Here is a 24,413-nt window from a genome sequence, read left to right as displayed (position 1 = left end):
TATTACTTGGAAGCAGGTTGTTGGGGCAGTAACAGCCAGTCTTGTGTTGTACCTGCCAGAAGGCTGCCTCGTTAGTGGGTTATCTATTTTAGTCTTGAACACTGCACGTTCGGCAGCCACACAGCCTTTTTCTTACAGGCCTACAATACTAGTTGACTCCCGATGAGGAGCATTGGAAACTGCATAGTGGTAGATAAACCTGTGGATTTTCTGGACTTGAAGAGTGATGGTCACAGGCACTGAATGGTGCACTTCTGAAACGATCCACAGAAGTTTCCAGAAACACGAACGCGGTCACTCTGTCCTCCTCTTCCTGAGTTTGTCACAGTCTACCACTTCTTTGAGGTGGGAAAGGTCCTATTTTACCATGCTACACCAGTCTTCCCATGCACCAGTGGGCTGATTTTTTTCCTGGCCTAATTTAAAGTCTGGGACACTGCAGATAACACTCCTAGCTAATTATTAATGAGTCTCTCTTTTCTTCCCCTTCTATTTCCCTCTTTATTCTCCCTCTCCTCTTCCATCATTCATTGACTTTCATGTTGACCTGTCTCTCCCTCTCTCTCTCTGACCACAGACTCACCTGTCCAGGGTCAAGAGCCTGAGGCCTTACACTGCCCTCTCTAACCTCTCTCATCTGGCTCAGGCCTTTCTCTTAATCTTTCTCTGCCCTCTTGGCCAACTTTTTTTCCCTTTTGAAAACATTCTGTATCACTAAGCCACTTCCTGTCTCGCCTTTTCCCTAATTTCCTCATTTTCCAAACCCTGCCTCCTTCCCACATATGTGTGGTACAAGGAGGTACATCCTGGAGCAATTAGTTTATTTTAGGATAAAGAGAACTTCCTCTCTGCTAGTACCCCTCCCCTGATACTCACATAGGACTCTTGGTAAAGTTCTCCCAGGCAGTGTCTTTGCCGTAAAAGGCATTGTATGCATCCTGCTGACCAGGCTAGATCAGACCACAGGCCAGGGCCAGACATGTCTCTGGCTGGTGAATGGACAGGAAGTTGGCACTGTCTGGTACTAGGAGGAAACCATGCATGCCATAGACTATGTAGTCACGCTCACCAGCTGGGTCTCTTAAGACTGGGACTCAAATAATAGTGTTCAGGGACCTAGTCTAGCCAACATTAATGGGTTATTCAATCAGACTACTTGAAGTGTGTTTGTATTTGTCAAGGTTTTTGCGTGCATGACTTTGAGGTCTCAGGATGATATCTGGAGGAGAAACAGACAAGACTGAACACTCAGAGGGCCTGTCTTATTCTGGGAGGAATGCAGAGAGTGTGTGTGTGTGTCTTAAATCATTTTTTAAATTCAATAACCAAATTCGCCAACTCAGATTTGATTGAAGGTCTTTGTAGGGGCCTGGCAGTTGTGGGTTCAATAGCTGCATGGCTGACTGGATCTCACAGCTGTTGGCTCTGTCGATGACCCTCACTCTCTCCTTCAATCGCTCTGCCTCTCTCTATAAGTCCATCTCATTGCCTGACCAGCTGGACAGCTGTCACCATCCTGGTCCCGCAGTAACGCTCAAGAACTGACCAGAGACCAGCCCTGTCTGCTGGTTTGTGTGTCTCTCTCATTTCTAATCTACAGCCCCCTAGTCCTCGGGACAGTGAGTCAGACCATAGAGCTGGGAGGTCCCCAAAAAATAAATATATATATATATATATATATATTACAGTTGAAGTCGGAGGTTTACATACACTTAGGTTGGAGTCATTCAAACTCGTTTTTCAACCACTCCACAAATTTCTTGTTAACAAACTATAGTTTTGGCAAGTCGGTTAGGACATCTACTTTGTGTTTGACACAAGTAATTTTTCCAACAATTGTTTACAGACGGATTATTTCACTGTATCACAATTCCAGTGGGTCAGAAGTTTACATACTAAGTTGACTGTGCCTTTAAGCAGCTTGGAAAATTCCAGGAAATGACGTCATGGCTTTAGAAGCTTTTGATAGGCTAATTGACATCATTTGAGTTAATTGGAGGTGTACCTGTGGATGTCAAGGCCTATCTTCACACTCAGTACCTCATTGCTTGACATCATGGGAAATCAAAATAAAATCAGCCAAGACCTCAGAAAAAAATTTGTAGACCTCCACAAGTCTGGTTCATCCTTGGGAGCAATTCCCAAACGCCTGAAGGTACCTTGCGTACTATTGTTTGTACAGATGAGCAAGTATAAACACCATGGGACCATGCAACTGTCATACCACTCAGGAAGTAGATGCGTTCTGTCACCTAGAGTTGAACGTAATCTGGTGCGAAAAGTGTAAATCAATCACAGAACAAAAGCAAAGGACCTTGTGAAGATGCTGGAGAAAACGGGTACAAAAGTATCTATATCCACAGTGAAACGAGTCCTATATCGCTATAACCTGAAAGGCCACTCAGCAAGGAAGAAGCCACTGCTCCAAAACTGCCATTAAAAAAGCCAGACTACGGTTTGCAACTGCACATGGGGGCAAAGATGGTACTTTTCGGAGAAATGCCCTCTGGTCTGATAAAACATAAATAGAACTGTTTGGCCATATTGTTTTGCCGTGTGTTTGGAGGAAAAGGGGAAGCTTGCAAACCGAAGAACACCATCCCAACTGTGAAGTACGGGGGTGGCAGCATCATGTTGTGGGGGTGCTGCAGGAGGGACTGATGCACTTCACAAAATAGATGGCACCATGAGGAAATAAAATGTGGATATATTGAAGCAAAATCTCAAAACGTCAGTTAAAGCTTGGTCACAAATGGGACTTCCAAATGGACAATGACCCCAAGCATACTTCCAAAGTTGGCAAAATGTCTTAAGGAAAACAAAGTCAAGGTATTGGAGTGGCCATCACAAAGCCCTGACCTCAATCCTATAGAACATTTGTGGGCAGAACTGAAAAAGCATGTGCGAGCAAGGAGACCTACAAACCTGACTCAGTTACACCAGCTTTGTCAGGAGGAATGGGCCAAAATTCACCCAACTTATTGTGGGAAGCTTGTGGAAGGCTACCCAAAACATTTGTTCTAAGTTAAACAATTTAAAGGCAATGCTACCATATACTAATTGAGTGTATGTGAACTTCTGACCCACTGGGAATGTGATTAACTAAATAAAAGCTGAAATAAATAATTCCGTCTGCTATTATTCTGACATTTCACATTCTTAAAATAAAGTGGTGATCCTAACTGATGGGTCAGAAGTTTACATAGGCGTATAGTGTATGTAGATAGTCCATATAAATCTGCCGTTTCCAGCTACAATAGTCATTTACAACATTAACAATGTCTACACTGTATTTCTGGTCAATTTGATGTTATTTTAATGGACAATAAATGTGCTTTCAAAAACAAGGATATTTTTAAGTGAACTCAAACTTTTGAATGGTAGTGTATTCTTTTTATTTATATATATGTGTGTATATTTATGTGTATATTTCTATTTATATATTTATAACTGTTTGTTTATGTATGTATATTCAAATTCAAAATATATTCAATAAATTCAAAAGGATGATGGACCTTTTATACATGCAGTTTGTTGACTGTCCGGCTCGGTAAGAATGAATGAAATGGAAGCTAGACAGTCGGGGACACCATGTCAAGAGGAAATAATTTTCCACGTTTTGACGGCAAGGAAATAAAACACATTTTCAATTCGGCCCCCGTAGCAAAATGAGTTTGACACCCCTGCAGTAGAGGGTGGTTACAGAAGTCCTCAGACATGAGAAGTTGGCAGTGGAACGTTCTAGACATTATCTGTACATTTAATGGTAGTTTCCTCTGTCTTTCAATGTGTGTGTTTAACTGGAAAGCACAGATGTATGCTTCTGATTGGCTCCTGCTGAATAGACTGTCATCAGAGCCACACTGCTCTCACTTTGTTCCTCCTGATTCTGGACCTGCGCCAGTCTTCCAGGAGTTCGGATCTGAGAGGGAAAGGCTTGAGCCAAGAACACATGGGGGGGGGGGGGGGGTTATATTGTGTTTAGACAGGTTGTGAACTGGAGGGGGTGGATGGTGGAAATTAAGGTCAACAGAGGCGCAATAAATTCAGGGCAGAAAGTGAAACTCCCCTGTCCTTAAACAAACCCAAACTGAAGACAGCAAAAAGATAGGGAGAGAGCGAGGGAAGGAAATGGAAATGTAGAGGAAGGGAAATACTGAAGAGGGAGCGAGGAATTAAGCCGTTGGAATGCTAATCGTGTTCTAGAGTGGTACTCTGAAACTCCATAGAAGTCAGTGCTCAGTGAAAACCCCAAGATGTTAAACCCTGAACACTTGACTGCCATGAAGAGGGATGCCAGAAAATAGGAAAACAAACGTAATACCTCTCTGTGCTGTAATGGTCTTTCCTTCAATGGAGCCAAGCCTGCATTGTCCCACAACCCTGCCTTTGTCTGTACTTGTTTCACTAGCCTATTAACCCATTCAACAGTTAACCCCTGGATAGGCTGTATTAGTGGACACGATTTTCAGGTGGGGGGTCGGAGGGTTTTGGACCTGGAAGTGTCGTGGGAGTGTGATATGACAGTCCCCTGTTAAAAAAAATAGTGCTGGAAGTACATGGCGCTGTGGGCGGCTAACTGTGTGGTAACTGGTCCTAACGGCAGGTCAAGAGTCACGCTCTGGGTCAGGTACTTGAACAAAAAGCTGTCTGTACAGACTCTGGGTGCATGGCCCGCAGCAGGCTCAAAATCCCACAGTGGGAGAGACACGGTGACCCTGGCGTAGACCTGTGAGTGTGAAACACAGGGTTGTCTGCTAGCAGTGGCTAAAGGCTGTTTACATATTCAGTTCCACTTTCTGTTAACGTGCATTTAATGCATCCGAAACCACCCATCTGCAATGTCATACTTTAGTTGCTAGCTGCAGTCCCTGCCTTGATTTGAGTCCAACTGAAGAGTTCTAAAAAAGTTCCTCTTTCGTCTGTGAATGTCCCTGTGAATTGCTCTAACCTGTCCCCTTTTCTCTTCCTGTCCCCTACAGGAAGTCTAAGACGAAGCCCAATGGGAAGAAACCGCCAGCGGAAGAGAAGAAACAGTATCTGGAGGCGGAGTTCACTAAAGTACGCGTGGTCGACTTCGACCTCAAAGAGCTGGTGCTGCTGCCCAGGGAGATAGACCTCAACGAATGGCTCGCCAGTAACAGTGAGTTACCAGCAGCTAATCAGAATGAAATCATTTTTGGGTCATATTTGAGGTTCCACTAGTCTGTCCAGACACAAGATAACACTCCCAGAAAAGCTAAACACTCGACAGATTTACTTATATCTCCCCGGTACTCAGACATCTAAATTTCTGCCTTTTTCAGTGTCTTCTCTTTGGATGTGTATTCTATAACAGCACTGCAGCTGAATCCTCAAGAAGTTTAGCTCCAGGTTCAGCTCCCTACGTTATATAATGACTGTATAAGAACAACATCATCTCAGGCATCTCCATCTTAGACGTCTCCTCTGGAAGTGTCTGAACCCCTGTAGTTTCCTGCAGGATGAAATGGCTACATCCTCCATTGACAATCCACTGCTTGTTCTATAGTGTTTTTATCTAGTGCCTTCTCCCCAAACGGTTAACTATTATCTTAAATATTATACTATACAAAAATATCTGCTGTTGATAGTTTACAGGCATCTTAGGCATCTTCTCTGGGGGTTTGTAAGTCCTGTAACACCCTGTGTTCTCACTGTGGGTTGTTTTATCAGTCTGTGTTGAGAAACCGCATCATGTAAAAACAAATGGAACGTGTTTTAGCCTGCGACTGCATTTCTCTGCGTGAAATCAGGGAGTTAGGCAACTCGGTCAAGCCCCGTCCGTATCGACTCGTATCAACCACTAATAGAATTAGCTTGGGTCTCAAACGGCACTCGTCTTGGGAAGAATGTTTGACTTCAGCCACTTTTTATGTGAACTGCCTGTTTAATAACGTTGTATGCTTGTACATTTGGCCACAAACATTTGCCAAAGAAGCCTGAGAAACATATAAAGAAGTTGCAAAAATACCGGTCATGAATGGAGCCAACAGTTCCCCTCTGTCTTATACCTGGGGCAGAACTGTACCGTTCAACGTGAAATATAGTCAACAAAACATTGGGTTGTTTGTTCCATTCACTGTAAACATTACACTGCAGAATGATAGTGTTCAAGAACAGTACTTACTTGGATCAAATAGCATATCAAATACTTCAAAGTAGCAGCCTAAGTATTTGAAGGGATTTGATGTATGTAGACTATTTGACGAGGCTCGGCCTTGAGCAGACTGTGGGTATTACTGAGTGTGCTTCTCTTCTCTCCCGTCAGCGACGACCTTCTTCAATCTAATAAACCTGCAGTACAGCACCATCTCAGAGTTCTGTACTGGGGACACCTGTCAAGCCATGACAGCCTGCAACACGTAAGTCATCTCCCCCACCATTGGTTTATTCATCAGTTCTCTGGCCTTCAATTGGGTTATCAGTCTCACAACCCATTGGATAATTTATCAAGGATGACACGGCAACAGACCGTCTGTTGAAAGCAGGAGAGCTCCTGACCACAGGGCTGTACTCAATGTTCCCTATGTCTTTCTGTTGTTTGTGTCCCTTCTCTGTCTGGCTCTCTGTCTCTGTCTGGCTCTCTGTCTCTGTCTGGCTCTCTGTCTCTGTCTGGCTCTCTGTCTGGCTCTCTGTCTGGCTCTCTGTCTGGCTCTCTGTCTGGCTCTCTGTCTGGCTCTCTGTCTGGCTCTCTGTCTGGCTCTCTGTCTGGCTCTCTGTCTGGCTCTCTGTCTGGCTCTCTGTCTCTGTCTGGCTCTCTGTCTCTGTCTGGCTCTCTGTCTCTGTCTGGCTCTCTGTCTGGCTCTCTGTCTCTGTCTGGCTCTCTGTCTGGCTCTCTGTCTCTGTCTGGCTCTCTGTCTCTGTCTGGCTCTCTGTCTCTGTCTGGCTCTCTGGCTGTCTCTCTCTCTCTCTCTCTCTCTGTCTCTCTCTCTCTCTCTCTGTGTCTCTCTCTCTCTCTCTCTCTGTGTCTCTCTCTCTCTCTCTCTCTCTGTGTCTCTCTCTCTCTCTCTCTGTGTCTCTGTGTCTGTCTCTGTGTGTGTTCTAAAGTTGAGAACTTTAGAGGTATCTAATGTTAGTCAAAGAATATCGGAATATGCTGCGAGTATTCTCAAATCACATGAGCCTTTCTGAGGTATCGTGTGTTCCTGTCTGGACTGGTGCATAGTGAGGTCTCTGAACACAGTGTTCCTGTCTGCACTGGTGCATAGTGAGGTCTCTGAACACAGTGTTCCTGTCTGGACTGGTGCATAGTGAGGTCTCTGAACACAGTGTTTCTGTCTGCACTGGTGCATAGTGAGGTCTCTGAACACAGTGTTTCTGTCTGCACTGGTGCATAGTGAGGTCTCTGAACACAGTGTTCCTGTCTGGACTGGTGCATAGTGAGGTCTCTGAACACAGTGTTCCTGTCTGCACTGGTGCATAGTGAGGTCTCTGAACAGTGTTCCTGTCTGGACTGGTGCATAGTGAGGTCTCTGAACACAGTGTTCCTGTCTGGACTGGTGCATAGTGAGGTCTCTGAACAGTGTTCCTGTCTGCACTGGTGCATAGTGGGGTCTCTGAACACAGTGTTCCTGTCTGGACTGGTGCATAGTGAGGTCTCTGAACACAGTGTTCCTGTCTGCACTGGTGCATAGTGAGGTCTCTGAACACAGTGTTCCTGTCTGGACTGGTGCATAGTGAGGATGGAGAGCAGAGATCAAACCGTTGTGAGGAGATTTTATTTCTGTGCGTTCCAATGCCAACGTAACTATCTAGCTAATAGTTATTGCCCCTGTCGTAAAACCCTTTCAAACATATAGAAGTCATTATGGGAGAACACGAGTCATCACTATACCAGCACTCTGATGATGGTTTAGCTCAGAAGTCCAAACAGGGTCGTAAAATATCACCATCAGCCATCGTTGTTCATAAAGGAATACCTATACTCAGTACAGAGAGCTCCTGTTTATCTACCTCGGTACAAAGGCAGGGCATACCGCTGCAGTAGTGAAACAAGTGTTAGACATAAATGGAGGCCTATTCATCCCTGTCTAGCAGAGTGGAGGAGGTTGACTGAGTTTTTACCCAATGAGTTGACCCTGTCGGGGCGGGGTGGCGTCTTGGAAAGAGGCTGCCCTCACCTACAGCTAGTTATAGGACCGTAAAAAAAACAGATCCACACGTTTAGGCTAAACCACACTACAAACACGGGGAGGTAATGACAGAGGAAAAACAAACAATGGAGAAGCCGTTGAGAAATGCCAGATTTGTCAGGTGTCTAACATGTTACAGGGTTGACCCCATTTAACGTTACTGTATTTTTCCACACCCGCTGTCCCCTTCTCTGCTACTGTGGGTACCCACACCCGCTGTCACCTTCTCTGCTACTGTGGGTACCCACACCCGCTGTCCCCTTCTCTGCTACTGTGGTTACCCACACCCGCTGTCCCCTTCTCTGCTACTGTGGGTACCCACACCCGCTGTCCCCTTCTCTGCTACTGTGGGTACCCACACCCGCTGTCCCCTTCTCTGCTACTGTGGGTACCCACACCCGCTGTCCCCTTCTCTGCTACTGTGGGTACCCACACCCGCTGTCCCCTTCTCTGCTACTGTGGGTACCCACACCGGCTGTCCCCTTCTCTGCTACTGTGGGTACCCACACCCGCTGTCCCCTTCTCTGCTACTGTGGGTACCCACACCGGCTGTCCCCTTCTCTGCTACTGTGGGTACCCACACCCGCTGTCCCCTTCTCTGCTACTGTGGGTAACCACACCCTCTGTCCCCTTCTCTGCTACTGTGGGTACCCACACCCGCTGTCCCCTTCTCTGCTACTGTGGGTACCCACACCGGCTGTCCCCTTCTCTGCTACTGTGGTTACCCACACCCGCTGTCCCCTTCTCTGCTACTGTGGTTACCCACACCCGCTGTCCCCTTCTCTGCTACTGTGGGTACCCACACCCGCTGTCCCCTTCTCTGCTACTGTGGGTACCCACACCCGCTGTCCCATTCTCTGCTACTGTGGGTACCCACACCCTAAAGAGTGGTAGAGGTTCTGTGTCAGGCACGTGAAGGGATCCTGTATGGTGAAGCATATTGTTAGGTCACAATAATAGGCTACATGGTAGAAAACAGCTAAATAGATGTGGCTGTACAAAGTGTGCAATATTGTAGTGAAGTACCTTTCCAAACCCCATGAATCCAGATGCCTCCAGTGTTTCCAATGAGGGTTGTAGCTGTAATATCAACTCAGCAAAAAAAGAAACGTCCTCTCACTGTCAACTGCGTTTTATTTTCAGCAAATTTGACATGTTATGCTTCGTACAAATATTTACACAAGGTTCAACAACTGAGACATAAACTGAACAAGTTACACAGACATGTGACTAACAGAAATGGAATAATGTGTCCCTGAACAAAGGGGAGGTCAAAATCAAAAGTAACCGTCAGTATCTGGTGTGGCCACCAGCTGCATTAAGTACTGCAGTGCAGTATATATATATCTTCCTCCTCGTGGACTGCACCAGATTTGCCAATTCTTGCCTTGAAATGTTACCCAAATCCTCCATTAAGGCACCTGCAAGTTCCCAGACATTTCTGGGGGAATGGCCCTAGCCCTCACCCTCCGATCCAACAGGTCCCAGACCTGCTCATTGGGATTGAGATCCGGGCTCTTCGCTGGCCATGGCAGAACACTGACATTCCTGTCTTGCAGGAAATCACACACAGAACGAGCAGTATGGCTGGTGGCATTGTCATGCTGGAGGGTCATGTCAGGATGAGCCTGCAGGAAAAGTACCACATGAGGGAGGAAGATGTCTTCCCTGTAACGAACAGCGTTGAGATTGCCTGCAATGACAACACACTCAGTCTGATGATGTTGTGACACACCGCCTCAGACCATGACGAACCCTGCACCTCCAAATTAATCCCGCTCCAGAGTACAGGCCTCGGTGTAATGCTCCTTCCTTTGATGATAAATGCGAATCCGACCATCACCCCTGGTGAGACACAACCGCGACTCGTCAGTGAAGAGCACTTTTTGCCAGCCCTGTCTGCTCCAGCGACAGTGGGTTTGTGCCCATATGTGACGTTGTTGCCGGTGATGTCTGGTGAGGACCGGCCTTACAACAGGCATACAAGCCCTCAGTCCAGCCTCTCTCAGCCTATTGCGGACAGTCTGAGCACTGCTGGAAGGATTGTGTGTTCCTGGTGTTGTTGTTGCCATCCTGTAACTGTCCCGCAGGTGTGATCTTCGAATGTACCAATCCTGTGCAGGTGTTGTTACACGTGGTCTGCCACTGTCTCCCTGGAATGCTGTCTTAGGCCACATATGCAGTCCTCATGCCTCCTTGCAGCATGCCTAAGACATGTTCATGCAGATGAGCAGGAACCTTGGGCATCTTTCTTTTGGTGTTTTTCAGAGTCAGTAGAAAGGCCTCTTTAGTGTCCTAAGTTTTCATAACTTTGACCTTAATTGCCTACCGCCTGTAAGCTGTTAGTGTCTTAACGACCGTTCCACAGATGCATGTTCATTACTTGTTTATGGTTCATTGATCAAGCATGGGAAACAGAGTTTAAACCCTTTACAATGAAGATCTGTAAAGTTATTTGGATTTTTACGAATTGTCTTTGAAAGACAGTACCCTGTCTTTTTTTGGTGGCGTCCTGTAGCCAGCCAGTCAGGCTAATGGTGTACCACAGTAACAGCACCCCGACCTTTCCTTCCTCCGCCTGGCATGAACGCACCCATCTCACAACTGAGACACACAGTCACGGTCCATGCCCTCTTGCCCCAGGCATTGTGAAGCTATTTTAGGGGGAACTTTCCATGAGCTATGGGAACAGGACCATTTGGTAGTTATCTAAACCCATTTTCTGTGGGTGGGTGAATGGGTGGGTGTGTTTTTTGGTGGGCTGTACCAGTCTTTGTAAGCTTGTCTGTTTTGGGGTAGCTGGGTGTGTGTCAGTTTGTGTTTTGGGGTAGCTGGGGGTGTGTATATTAGCCAGTGAGTGTTAGTGCTGTAATCTCCTCAGCATAGAGTGGTCAGTAGGTCCTCAGTGTGGAGTCCCTGTCCTGGTGTTGGTTCTGGGCCTGTGGTCAGTTGGTCCTCAGTGTGGAGTCCCTGTCCTGGTGTTGGTTCTGGGCCTGTGGTCAGTAGGTCCTCAGTGTGGAGTCCCTGTCCTGGTGTTGGTTCTGGGCCTGTGGTCAGTAGGTCCTCAGTGTGGAGTCCCTGTTCTGGTCCTGTGGTCAGTAGGTCCTCAGTGTGGAGTCCCTGTCCTGGTGTTGGTTCTGGTCCTGTGGTCAGTAGGTCCTCAGTGTGGAATCCCTGTTCTGGTCCTGTGGTCAGTAGGTCCTCAGTGTGGAGTCCCTGTCCTGGTGTTGGTTCTGGGCCTGTGGTCAGTAAATCCCTCCTGCAGGTTCAGTTATGTGGATGCTGTACATTCAGGATGTGTAATCCCAGAGCACGCTGCTAGTGCTAACACAACCATCCCAGTGAGCACAATTGGTTGAAAGACACATGTCAACGTATTTTCAACCAAAAAGGCTCACTACTCCACCCACCCTTTACCTCTACTGCGTTCTAGCTAGCTTTGAGATCGTCCAACTGTTGTTTACAAGCTATTAGCCTTTTAGCTTGACTTTGGTAGATCCTACAGACCTTGCTAGCTCTGCCCAAGGCCTCATTTAGTGCCTGTGCTAGATCACAGTTACCCCTTTTAGTTTTGCCAGCCTGTCAGCTACCATACCCTGCTAGCTTCATTAGTTAATAGCTATCCTACTGATAATTCTGTTTCCCTTTTGCTTTAGCCATGCTAGCTTTGACCTTGCTGGTCCTTCCCTGAGTTCTCTTATTTGACTCGTGGTGCCTGTGGTAATGTGTTCTGTAATTTATGACCCCTTTAGCTCTCATGCCCAGCCTAGCGTCACTATCCCGCTGCTAGCTATAGTACAGTATTCCCTGGTTGCCAGTGTCATGCTAGCCGTGCTAGTTTTGTTTGGCGGCTTCACTGACTTGCCATTTGACCTTGCTAACTCATGATACCCCGTGGCTAGCCCTGAGGGGCGGCATTCAGTTACAACCACCATCTAACTGGGTCACCCCTCTCCGGAAATGTTTGACCAGTCAGAGTGAGCGGCCGTGCGACTGGGGGATCAGTGTCATGTTACTCCGAGACTGCAGGGAATTCGGCCCAATCAGGAAATGGAAGGGCCAGGACAGGGGGTTCGCTAAGTCCACTGGAATGAAAATATGCAAACATGTCTATTTTAGGAGGTGGTTGGCTGGGCTGGGCTGGAGGCCTGTTTGGCAGATCCACACTAGGGATATGTGACAAATGGATCAAAAAAAATAATGTTTTATACCAGTTTTCCGTTAAAACAATAAGAGCGTTTTAACAAAATGCCACATGAAATCCTATTGCGTGGTATGACCGCAAGGGGGCATTGAAGTTATATCGCAGTCTTACAGTAGCCTTCAGGCATTTGGAATCTGTTTTGTAGCTGCCTGAACAGGCCGGTGAAAATTTGTCGCAAAAACGACCATTGCTACACGTGTTCTTTCCATTTGTTATGTGTATTAGCGACTTACAACAACAAATGAACCTAGCCAAGTCACAGTTCTTCTCCCTACATTTTCCCTCTATTACATGTCTCACTCAATTTCCATCCGACCTCTCCCTCTACACACACAGACGCGTGCTGCACATCCAAGCTTCCATTAGGCCTACAGAAATGACTGCCTATAAAAATGTATCTACGTGATTGGATACATTAAAAAAAGCTGTAGACAAGCTACATTCCTTGTTAAATCATGACAGCTCTGTCACAGATTCTAAAGGGACAGCTCTGTCACAGATTCTAAAGGGACAGCTCTGTCACAGATTCTAAAGGGACAGCTCTGTCACAGATTCTAAAGGGACAGCTCTGTCACAGATTCTAAAGGGACAGCTCTGTCACAGATTCTAAAGGGACAGCTCTGTCACAGATTCTAAAGGGACAGCTCTGTCACAGATTCTAAAGGGACAGCTCTGTCACAGAGTATATGTGTTCCAACCACAATCTCTCTCTTAGGCCTAGTGTCTTCCATCTTTCAACATTATGAAGTGAATGATTCAGCCATTTTGAGTTTCTGTAAAAGCACACCTTGCCGTGCAAGAAAGCTGCCTCAGTTCGTACTCATCCTTTTACCAGAGATGATTAATAATGAGATGTAGGTAGTGATTGAACCTACCAGGTTGTTCCTGTTAAATATCAGATGACTTGTCAGCAATAACTACTAGATGAAGGAATAACAGCCGAGGTCATGTACATTTCAAAGCGCATGTATGTACACATGAGGCAGTAGTGACATAGAAAAATAACCCACTTTGTCTTTCTGTTTGTGTCCAGAATATACTACTGGTATGACGAGAGGGGGAAGAAGACAAAATGCACTGCCCCTCAGTACGTCGACTTCGTCATGAGTCTGGTGCAGAAGCTGGTCACAGAAGAGGAAAACTTCCCTACCAAATATGGTGAGTTGAGCTCTGGTCCACTCCAGACATGCAGAGCCTCGCTGTGGTCAGTCGGCACTACTGTAGCCTCTTCTCCTCTGACGTCACACTGTGCCGTTGCTGCCCTCTAATGTCTCAAGTAGTAAAAGTCCTTAAATTATTTTTGGACTTTAGGAACAGTTTTGGCATTGTGATAATAGCTTGGCAATGCCAAACCAACTAAAAAAGACCACAATATTTTTTAACCATGCTCGTTCTCCCTTTTCTCTCCTCTCTTTCTCCATGCAGGCAAAGAGTTCCCCAACTCGTTTGACTCTTTGGTAAAGAAGATTTGCCGGTACCTCTTCCACGTCCTGGCTCACCTCTACTGGGCTCATTTTAAGGAGACAGTGGCCCTGGACCTGCAGGGTCACTTGAACACTCTGTACGCACATTTCATTGTTTTCGTAAGGGAATTCAACCTGGTCGACCCCAAGGAGACCTGTATCATGGACGACCTGTCCGAAATCCTCTGCGCCCCTGTGCCCCCCACCCCAGCACCCGCCGCCCCTTCCTCCCCTAACTCGGCCCCCTCCCCCTCCTCACACAACCACGTGACGGAGAGATGAGCAGGGGTTGCCGTGACAAGCAGCCCCGGGAAGAAGACGGTAGAAGATGAAGATAGAGAAGAGATGGAAACGTTCCTGGTCCCCTTCCTAGACCTCAGGCTCCAGCAGCAGGACTTAGAGACCTTCCACTAACCTGATATTTCACTGACACCAACCAGCCGGAAGGAAGGTTTATTTGAGGGGGTGGGGGGGGGGGGGGGGGGTGTTGCCACACCAACAGGAATTGGTGTGAGCCTGTTCCTTCCAGGGGCAAATCCCTCCCATCTGCTCTGCAATTTAAACTAGGAACAAATATGTAATGTTTTTTATTTTCATTTTGGTTTTATTTTCATTTTATTTTATTCTGTTGGAAAAGTTTTATTTGGTTGTATTTGTTTTTCTCATTTGAGACAGTGTTTCTGTTTGCCCTTCTCTCCCTCTGTTCTCTGCCTAAAGTACAGTTCAGGATGGTGACTGCTTTGCTTGAACGTACTATCGTACAGTGTTGTTGTGTGCAGAAAAGGTGACTCAACAATGAGTATTGGCTCTTCGCTCCTTCCTAGTGGTGGGAGGATTGAAGGGGGAAGGTCTATAGGGAGCCACGTTACTACCTAGTGGGACAATACTAGCCAATCACTGTTTGTTGTTAACCTGGAGATGATTAAAGCGCTTCCTACTCAGGACCAGAGAGAACACAAGTCACTGCTATTATTCTCTCCCACCCTCGCTCTCTTTGTTCACAAAACTACTCTGTCCCTTCAATATTACAGTTGTCATTCTCGTATTACTTTAGTCATGTATTCACCTGATGAACCCCTCTTTAACATCCCTGTCCCAGAGGCCACCCATAGGGGGCAGTATAGACATAGGGTGGCACTGCCACACAAACAGGGAGATAAGAAGATATCAAAATTCTATGTAAGTTATTAAATATGACAAGACCCGCTATTACAAGACAGACTGGTGCCCATGTCTGGTTACAGGGGAGGTTGGTGCAGAGTGGAGACCTCTTCCCCAGGGAACTGCTGTTTGCTGCGGTGTGATGGAGCGTTGGCCATCCTGCCCTCTCTAGCAGCACAGGAGAAGGACATTGGTAATGTCTGCAGGCCCAGAAAGAGGGGAGGAAAGGAGGAGAGAAAGGAGAAGTATGGTGTGGTCTGCTTTACTGTTCTGTATTGCTGAAGAAGCCCCCCAGCCCAGCCCCTTGTCTTTTGGGGTTTTATTTTCCCTTTTTAAATGATCAAAGAGGAAAGTAGTTAATGAAAGATGTTATCCTGCACATATATAGAAAGCTGCACGGTCTGCTTCATCTTCACTGTACAGAGAGAGGAAAGAGGAATCAATCAGACAGCCTCTGTATCGAGGAGGAGGGTTTATTCTCTGTTTATTTATTTTAATTTGGTTTTGTTTGCAGGGTTCTTCAGTTCTGGCTTTTATTTTTATGTATTTTAATTATTAACTAAGTTAAAAGCAATTTAATATTTTAAGCTCTGCTGATTATAATCGAATAAAATACAGAAATGCCGCTCGGTCTCGTGTTGTCTTCTGTCAACCTGATGATGATGTGACATGCATATAAATATGACACGGAAAACATGTCAAGGAAACCCCCCTCTGCATATCATCCTTATATATATATATATATACACAGCTCAAAACAATAAAGTGAACACTTAAACAACACAATGTAACTCCAAGTCAATTACACTTCTGTGAAATCAAACTGTCCACTTAGGAAGCAACACTGATTGACAATAAATTCCACATGCTGTTGTGCAAATGGAATAGACAACAGGTGGAAATTATAGGCAATTAGCAAGACACCCCCAATAAAGTAGTGGTTCTGCAGGTGGGGACCACAGACCACTTCTCAGTTCCTATGCTTCCTGGATGATGTTTTGGTCACTTTTGAATGCTGTCGGTGCTTTCACTCTAGTGGTAGCATGAGACGGAGTCTACAACCCCCACAAGTGGCTCAGGTAGTGCAGCTCATCCAGGATGGCACATCAATGCGAGCTGTGGCAAGAATGTTTGCTGTGTGTCCGCGTAGTGTCCAGAGCATGGAGGCGCTACCAGGAGACAGGCCAGTACATCAGGAGACGTGGAGGAGGCCGTAGGAGGGCAACAACCAGCAGCAGGACCGCTACCTCCGCCTTTGTGCAAGGAGGAGCTGGGGGAGCACTGCCAGAGCCCTGCAAAATGACCTCCAGCAGGCCACAAATGTGCATGTGTCTGCTCAAACGGTCAGAAACAGACTCCATGAGGGTGGTATGAGGGCCCGACGTCCACAGGTGGGGGTTGTGCTTACAGCCCAACACCGTGCAGGACGTTTTTCATTTGCCAGAGATCACCAAGATTGTCAAATTCGCCACTGGCGCCCTGTGCTCTTCACAGATGACAGCAGGTTCACACTGAGCACAAGTGACAGACGTGACAGTCTGGAGACGACGTGGAGAATGTTCTGCTGCCTGCAACATCCTCCAGCATGACCGGTTTGGCGGTGGGTCAGTCATGGTGTGGGGTGGCATTTCTTTGGGGGGCCGCACAGCCCTCCATGTGCTCTCCAGAGGTAGCCTGACTGCCATTAGGTACCGAGATGAGATCCTCAAACCCCTTGTGAGGCCATATGCTGGTGCGGTTGGCCCTGGGTTCCTCCTAATGCAAGACAATGCTAGACCTCATGTGGCTGGAGTGTGTCAGCAGTTCCTGCAAGAGGAAGGCATTGATGTTATGGACTGGCCCGCCCGTTCCCCAGACCTGAATCCAATTAAGCACATCTGGGACATGTCTCGCTCCATCCACCACTGTTGTACCACAGAATGTCCAGTAGTTGGTGGATGCTTTAGTCCAGGTCTGGGAGGAGATCCCTCTGGAGACCAACCGCCACCTCATCAGGAGCATGCCCAGGCGTTGTAGGGAGGTAATACAGGCACGTGGAGGCCACACACACTACTGAGCCTCATTTTGACTTGTTTTAAGGACATTACATCAAAGTTGGATCAGCCTGTAGTGTGGTTTTCCACTTTCATTTTGAGTGTGACTCCAAATCCAGACCTCCATGGGTTGATAAGTTTGATTTCCATTGATAATTTTAGTGTGATTTTATTGTCAGCACATTCAACTATGTAAAGAAAAAAGTATTTAATAAGAATATTTCATTCATTCAGATCTAGGATGTGTTATTTTAGTGTTCCCTTTATTTTTTTGAGCAGTGTATATATATATATATACACACACACACAGTACATGTCAAGTGCTTTTCAACAGGCATTTCCTCTTTATTGCCGAAGTCAAGCTTTGCATAAACACTATCAAAAACCATAGTGATTTTTACCATACAAGAGCATCATTATGTTGATCAGCAGTGCTGAAGTCCTCAAGGGCCATAGTGTCAGTTCTACTGGTTTTAATGCAGTGCCAGATGGAAAGCCTGCAGGAGGCTCGTTCTTCAGTGGGAGTGTTGGGCACCAGTACACACACACTGGCCTCTGCCTCCCAACTGGATACAGTACTTGCATAACTTTGCATAATGTTATAAATCTATCAAACTGCATTCCGTCATACATGTGCATATGTTTTCATTTAGGACCCTGATTAAGAATGTATTTGATACGTGCATTTGTGGAATTGCTAAAACAAGACATTCAGGCACCTAAAATCACCTAATGCTTCAGGTAATGTCGCATTCACATTGCAGTCTATAATAGAGCTATTGGGCTACAAAATACAGTGTTCTTTGATCCTGGTCTTTACTATACCCACAGGCTGTGAAGGTTTTTTGTCTTGTCCAGCGCTGAGTATGAATTACAGGGCGGAGTGTGTGTGAGCCCCATTAAAGGTGCACTGCACTTCTTAGAATTGCTTTCAATGAGTGACAGATCTATAACTCATATTTCTATGTGAAAGTTACATATTGCAGCTTTAAATGCAACAAAAGTCTAATATCTGGGGGCTCTAAATAATGCTAATTTAACCATTCTATTTATTTAAAGTTCCAGTGCAGACATTTTTATCTCGATTTCAAATTTTGGCGTAACAAGTAAGCACCTTACTGTGATTATGTTCATATAAAATAGTCAAAAAGAAACAAAAATGGCTTCATAGCAAAGATTCATTTCTCAAGCAAGAATCCCTGCAAGATCCTGCATGTCACCTCTGGCTGACAGTTTTACTAACAGGTATTGTGTCAATTTAAAACTTGCACAAGACAGTTGACAGAATTGTCAATTTAAAAACATTTTGCCAATTTATGAATTACTACATTTACCTAACATTACATAGTTAATCCAGAGATTCTTTGCCTTGATTCGGCAGTCTCATTGCATTTGTAGTTATTTCTGATAGACACATCAGCTAATTAGTATTTTATTTTTGTGGGGTAAATACAGGAAAATATTTTGATAAAAGTCACCTTGTCCTAGAGAGATTTACAGTTATCAAAATGTCACTCCTGGGTAAGCCTACACAAAGCACAGCCCTTATTTTAAGTGTTTCTAAAATCCACAATGGGAAAAATGGTGGGAAAACGATTGGAACCATTTCCTTGTTTGACTGCTAGGTTTTATGGATATTATGACTACGGTACTCAATTACTCTACAGGTAGGTTGACCCAACGTTTTTTCCGCTTGCGCGCACACACAAATCAGAGCCATGGCCAGCCACATATTTAGCTTATGTTGATTGGACTAAATTGTTTTTGGTTGTCACTGTATTAGACTAAGCAGAGGTGATTTGATGATGTTGAAATGGTGCTGGAATAGTGGAGGCAGCTCGTTTTCTTTACAACTTGCAATAACTCTCCATGGTTGTATCACGGTCGCAAGGCATATGAACTAGGAGGTTATTGATTTTTTTTCTGGCTTCCGCAGTGATTTTTACCCATGATGCACGCTACTGCTAATCACGTCCTTGGTAGACGCAGGTGTTAGGACTGGGCAAGAAAAAGGCCTGCACACCCTGTGGGTGCCATGGAACAGAATAATAACACTGCTAGAACATAATAAACATTTCATTCCTGTAGTATTACAAAGTTATCCATTACAATTCAATAGGTAATACAAATCTATTACTTTCATATACAAAATGCAATGGCAACTCCTTTATACCTGTAAAAGTAGGCTATTTAGGCTAGTGGGCTGATGGTGCTGTATTGCTTCATGCGTAGTGAGAGCCGCCGCCTTCTCACCGACGGCCGCGGGGTAGCGTGCTCTTGCAGTTTAAACCTGGCGATGCCTCCCTTCTCATCCAGTTTCTTGGCACTGCAGCTGGGTGTCGCTACTCTAACTGTGTTACCGAATTTAGAATAGTCCACCGCATACATGCCCTCCTCCTCGGTTATAGTGGGCACAAAGCGCTGCCCCCACAGTATCTCCTCAGACAGGTAGGATGTCCGGGCCTGGGTTGTTATCCCCGTGGTCTCCACCACCCCCTCCAGCACCACTACCACCTCGATTTCATTATTTTGTAAATCCAATGGCGATAGCTCGTAGAGCGGGCTGTCTTTGTCAATAACGTGGCATATGATGAGAGGGACCACCAGGAAAATACCGTTGGTCCCCACGGGGTTGTCCATGTGAATGTCTATCTGGTCCAGGGGGACCACCTCGCCCTCCGAAGTGGTGGTGCGCCTTACCACCTGCATCCGCACGGTGGCACTGATGATCATGCTCTTCCGCAGGTCCCCTAAACGGATCATAAAGCACAGTTTGTTATTTCGGATGGAGATGACGGCGTGCTTGCTGAAGATCAGCGTCTCGGCGCGCCGGTTGGCCTGGGCCGTCTTCATAAATATACACCCCAGCATTATGGCGTTAATCAGCAAGCCCACGATGTTCTGAATGATGAGGACCACTATGGCAGACAAGCATTCCTCTGTGACCATGCGCCCCCCGAACCCGATGGTCACCTGTACCTCTATGGAGAAAAGGAACGCAGATGAGAAGGAGTGGATGTCCGTCACGCACGGGACAAAGTCGTCACCCTTTTGATCCAGGTCGCCGTGCGCAAAGGCAATGAGCCACCAAACCATTGCAAACAGCAGCCAGCTGCACAGAAATGACATAGTGAAAATTATAAGCGTGTGAAGCCATTTTAGATCCACTAAAGTGGTGAAAACATCCTGTAGGAACCGTCCCTGTTCGCGAATGTTCGTGTGGGCCACATTACAGGTTCCGTTTTTGGCGACGAAACGAGCCTTCCGCGCTTTTGACGCCTTGAATTTAGGCTGCTGGACATCCTCAGCCAAGCGGGTAAGCAAGTAGTCGTCCGGGATCAGTCCTTTTCGGGAAAGCATAATGCTCCCATAGCCTACTAGTCACCCCCTAACCACTTGCTTTGGATTACGAAGATTGGCTACCTCTTCTCTTGATGAAATATATTGGTTAAGGAATTCCTTTTCTCAACTGTGTCTTCTAGTCGAAGGTCAACCGCCGGTGACAGTACTCTTCCGAATGACAGCAGCTGTCCGGAGAGAGTGTTGTGCTGTCATCTAGTCTCTAAAATTATGTGTGCTCCTCACATCGGTTAGGCAGGGGCACCACCATAGCCGCCCAGGTCTCATGAGAAGATTCAGCTGCCGCTGTCAGTCACGAACTGCAACTCGATATTTCCATCGCTGTTGACTCACCGGTCTGGCGCGCTTTCCACACGATGAAAACATAATTCGCTCATGTATAGGCCAACCTTTAACGAGGTAGATATATCGTAACAGGAGTGGTGTAATCGTCTACTAACCCGAGTGTTTTACCCAGAGGTGATACAACTACCCCGGCCCCATTGTTCTGATGAGGGAGCATAGAGATACATAGAGGACTCCATTTCCCAAAAGCCCATTTTAGAGGACTTTCGCCATTTTTAAGTAGTCAACTGGGTGGGACTTCCTATTGGTTAAGGAAGGATCACATAATTCCATCCATGTCACCAGGAGGGTTCAGCCAATGAAGTATAACTGCAGTGGCAATAAATCGCCAACCTTGGCTTTATACCTGTTCAAACAACACACTCAGTGGCAGTATGTACCCTTCCAGTTTGTTTACCAACTCATAGAAGTAGCGGAAGATAATTGATTACTTCAAAATTGAGATTGCCTCAATGGCACTGACCATGCTCTCACAGATGCCATAATAGAACAGTTACAGTGTTGTGTCATCTAACTATCTCTATGGGAGACAGGCAGGTTAGATGAAGCTCAGTGCTGCTAAATTAGCAACAAGATTTCACAGAATCTCTTCAGTATTTTGATGGTTCAGTTTAGCCATTCAATCCGACTGGTTAAGGTAAGGGTTAAGGTTTGGGATAGGGTTAAAACAGAACAACTTGACGGTTAAATTTAGTCATGAATTTTGACTGGTTAGGTAAGGGTTAAGGTTAGTGACAGAAACAATAAAAACAAGTCCCTAGCACTGAAATTAAAGGCGCAATCTTGGGAGCCAGAGCTGGTGGTTTAAGCCATGGATCAGATGCTGCTGGAAGTGGTGTTGGAGGGCCAGAAGGGGGAACTATTCCTAAGATCATATCCCAAGGCCCCAGGGTAGTGATGGGGGCATACCCTGTGTAGGATGCTGTCTTTCAGATGGAATGTTAAACAGGTGTTCTTACTCTCTGTGGTCACTAAAGATCCCATGGCAATTATCATAAGAGTAGGGGTGTTAACCTTGGTGTCCTGGCTAAATTCCCAACCTGACCCCATTTCCATCATGGCCACCTAATCATCCCCCTCATTACTAATAGGTATATATCCCTCCTCACCTCTCCACTTGATAGCTGATGTGTGGTGAGCATTCTGCCTCAAGACATTGGGTGCTACACATTGGTGGTGGATGAGATGAGCTTCCCCCTTAAAGCGCTTTGGGTGACTAGAAAAAGCATTGTATAAGTCCAATCAATTATTGACAATTATGTTACTAGACGGTAATAGAGGCTCACATTGCCCCTAGTGGCCGGTATTGAAGACATCTCCCGACGTCCTGAGGACCATCTGGTGTGACCTGGCTGAAACCAGAGCTTGAGCAGGGAAGACATGAGGCAGAAGAAACTGTTCCTCTTTCAGATGTACTTGATCAGTAGCCTAATATGAAACATAATCTGAAAGTCTGGGCTATGCTGATGGCATTTCCCTCTAGGGATCAATGAACTACATTTAGTTAATCAATGTTTCAACTCAAATGATTGAATTAGAGCCTTTTCACATATGGAAGGCTATTTATTCATTCTCAATTATAGACAATCTTCCCAAACACTAATGCCATAATATAATAATAAGAAAATAATTAGACAACACACAATCAAACTACATGCATCTCAGACAATAGACCTGAACATAATACAAATACATGGGACTTATATAGCGATTTTTCAATGACCCAAAGTGCTTTACAATAGTAGATACTAAACAAAAAACAGAGATTAAAACAAAACAAGAAACAGGGGCTAAAGAAGGGAAAAGAGTGTGATGTCTCAGCGATGTCTCAGCGATGTCTCAGTGATGTCTTGGGCAGGTGTTGTGTTTCTGACACCCATTAACTATTTAAACAATTATGTAGCAGTCTTATGGCTTGGGGGTAGAAACTGGGTTGTAAACAACAGGTGTAGACTAACAGTGAAATGGATACTTAAGGGCCCTTGAGAAATAATAAAGTAAAACACGTAATAATACAAGTAACTTGTCTATATACAAGGAGTACCAGTATCGAGGCGATGCGCAGGGTTACGAGGTAATAACTTGTCTATATACAAGGAGTACCAGTATCGAGGCGATGTGCAGGGTTACGAGGTAATAACTTGTCTATATACAAGGAGTACCAGTATCGAGTCGATGTGCAGGGTTACGAGGTAATAACTTGTCTATATACAAGGAGTACCAGTATCGAGGCGATGTGCAGGGTTACGAGGTAATAACTTGTCTATATACAAGGAGTACCAGTATCGAGGCGATGTGCAGGGTTACGAGGTAATAACTTGTCTATATACAAGGAGTACCAGTATCGAGTCGATGTGCAGGGTTACGAGGTAATAACTTGTCTATATACAAGGAGTACCAGTATCGAGGCGATGTGCAGGGTTACGAGGTAATAACTTGTCTATATACAAGGAGTACCAGTATCGAGTCGATGTGCAGGGTTACGAGGTAATAACTTGTCTATATACAAGGAGTACCAGTATCGAGGCGATGTGCAGGGTTACGAGGTAATAACTTGTCTATATACAAGGAGTACCAGTATCGAGTCGATGCGCAGGGTTACGAGGTAATAACTTGTCTATATACAAGGAGTACCAGTATCGAGTCGATGCGCAGGGTTACGAGGTAATAACTTGTCTATATACAAGGAGTACCAGTATCGAGGCGATGCGCAGGGTTACGAGGTAATAACTTGTCTATATACAAGGAGTACCAGTATCGAGTCGATGCGCAGGGTTACGAGGTAATAACTTGTCTATATACAAGGAGTACCAGTATCGAGGCGATGTGCAAGGTTACGAGGTAATAACTTGTCTATATACAAGGGGTACAAGTATCGAGGCGATGTGCAGGGTTACGAGGTAATAACTTGTCTATATACAAGGAGTACCAGTATCGAGTCGATGCGCAGGGTTACGAGGTAATAACTTGTCTATATACAAGGAGTACCAGTATCGAGGCGATGTGCAGGGTTACGAGGTAATAACTTGTCTATATACAAGGAGTACCAGTATCGAGGCGATGCGCAGGGTTACGAGGTAATAACTTGTCTATATACAAGGAGTACCAGTATCGAGTCGATGCGCAGGGTTACGAGGTAATAACTTGTCTATATACAAGCGGTACCAGTATCGAGTCGATGCGCAGGGTTACGAGGTAATAACTTGGCTATATACAAGGGGTACAAGTATTGAGGCGATGTGCAGGGTTACGAGGTAATAACTTGTCTATATACAAGGGGTACAAGTATCGAGTTGATGTGCAGGGTTACGAGGTAATAACTTGGCTATATACAAGGGGTACCAGTATCGAGGCGATGTGCAGGGTTACGAGGTAATAACTTGGCTATATACAAGGGGTACAAGTATCGAGTCGATGTGCAGGGTTACGAGGTAATTGAGCTAGATATGTACATATAACTAGGAATAACGTGATAAAATAATAAACTAACAGCAGCGTATAATAAACTAACAGCAGCGTATAATAAACTAACAGCAGCGTATAATAAACTAACAGCAGCGTATAATAAACTAACAGCAGCGTATAATAAACTAACAGTAGCATATGTGATGAATCAAAAAAGTTAGTGCAAAAAGGGTCAATGCACATAGTCAGCGTAGCTATTTGGTTAACTATTTAAACAATGTTGTAGTCA

The 24,413-nt window shown here is 45.5% G+C and overlaps 2 protein-coding genes across 6 annotated transcripts in view; one reads left to right on the top strand and one right to left on the bottom strand.

Annotated features, from left to right (window-relative positions):
* LOC139406425 (MOB kinase activator 2-like) overlaps nt 1-15,606 on the top strand; it is a 104,230-nt gene extending 88,624 nt beyond the window's left edge. For all 5 annotated transcript variants that reach the window (XM_071148982.1, XM_071148979.1, XM_071148980.1 and 2 more), the window contains exons 2-5: nt 4,983-5,143; nt 6,290-6,383; nt 13,391-13,515; nt 13,783-15,606. In XM_071148982.1, the coding sequence (XP_071005083.1) occupies nt 4,983-5,143; nt 6,290-6,383; nt 13,391-13,515; nt 13,783-14,102 (700 nt within the window). In that variant the 3' untranslated portion in view covers nt 14,103-15,606. The remainder of the gene's footprint in view (nt 1-4,982; nt 5,144-6,289; nt 6,384-13,390; nt 13,516-13,782) is intronic.
* Nucleotides 15,607-16,767: 1,161 nt separating this feature from the next.
* On the bottom strand, nt 16,768-20,604 carry LOC139406423 (ATP-sensitive inward rectifier potassium channel 11-like). Its single transcript, XM_071148978.1, has 2 exons — nt 19,188-20,604; nt 16,768-16,787 (listed from the first exon to the last, which is right to left on the bottom strand). Exon 1 carries the CDS (start codon nt 20,372-20,374, stop codon nt 19,205-19,207), a length of 1,170 nt encoding a protein of 389 aa, XP_071005079.1. The 5' UTR covers nt 20,375-20,604; the 3' UTR covers nt 16,768-16,787; nt 19,188-19,204.
* Between the last annotated feature and the right edge of the window lie 3,809 nt (nt 20,605-24,413).

Source organism: Oncorhynchus clarkii, chromosome 4, assembly GCF_045791955.1.
Source record: "Oncorhynchus clarkii lewisi isolate Uvic-CL-2024 chromosome 4, UVic_Ocla_1.0, whole genome shotgun sequence".
NCBI classification, from domain to species: Eukaryota; Metazoa; Chordata; class Actinopteri; order Salmoniformes; family Salmonidae; genus Oncorhynchus; species Oncorhynchus clarkii.
Note: the sequence above shows the minus strand (reverse complement) of the source record. Positions and strands in the feature narration are given on the sequence as shown.

Bases quoted from the DNA above. Each gene is read 5' to 3' on its own strand.
- LOC139406423 (XM_071148978.1), bottom strand. From the start codon at position 20,374: ATGCTTTCCCGAAAAGGACTGATCCCGGACGACTACTTGCTTACCCGC.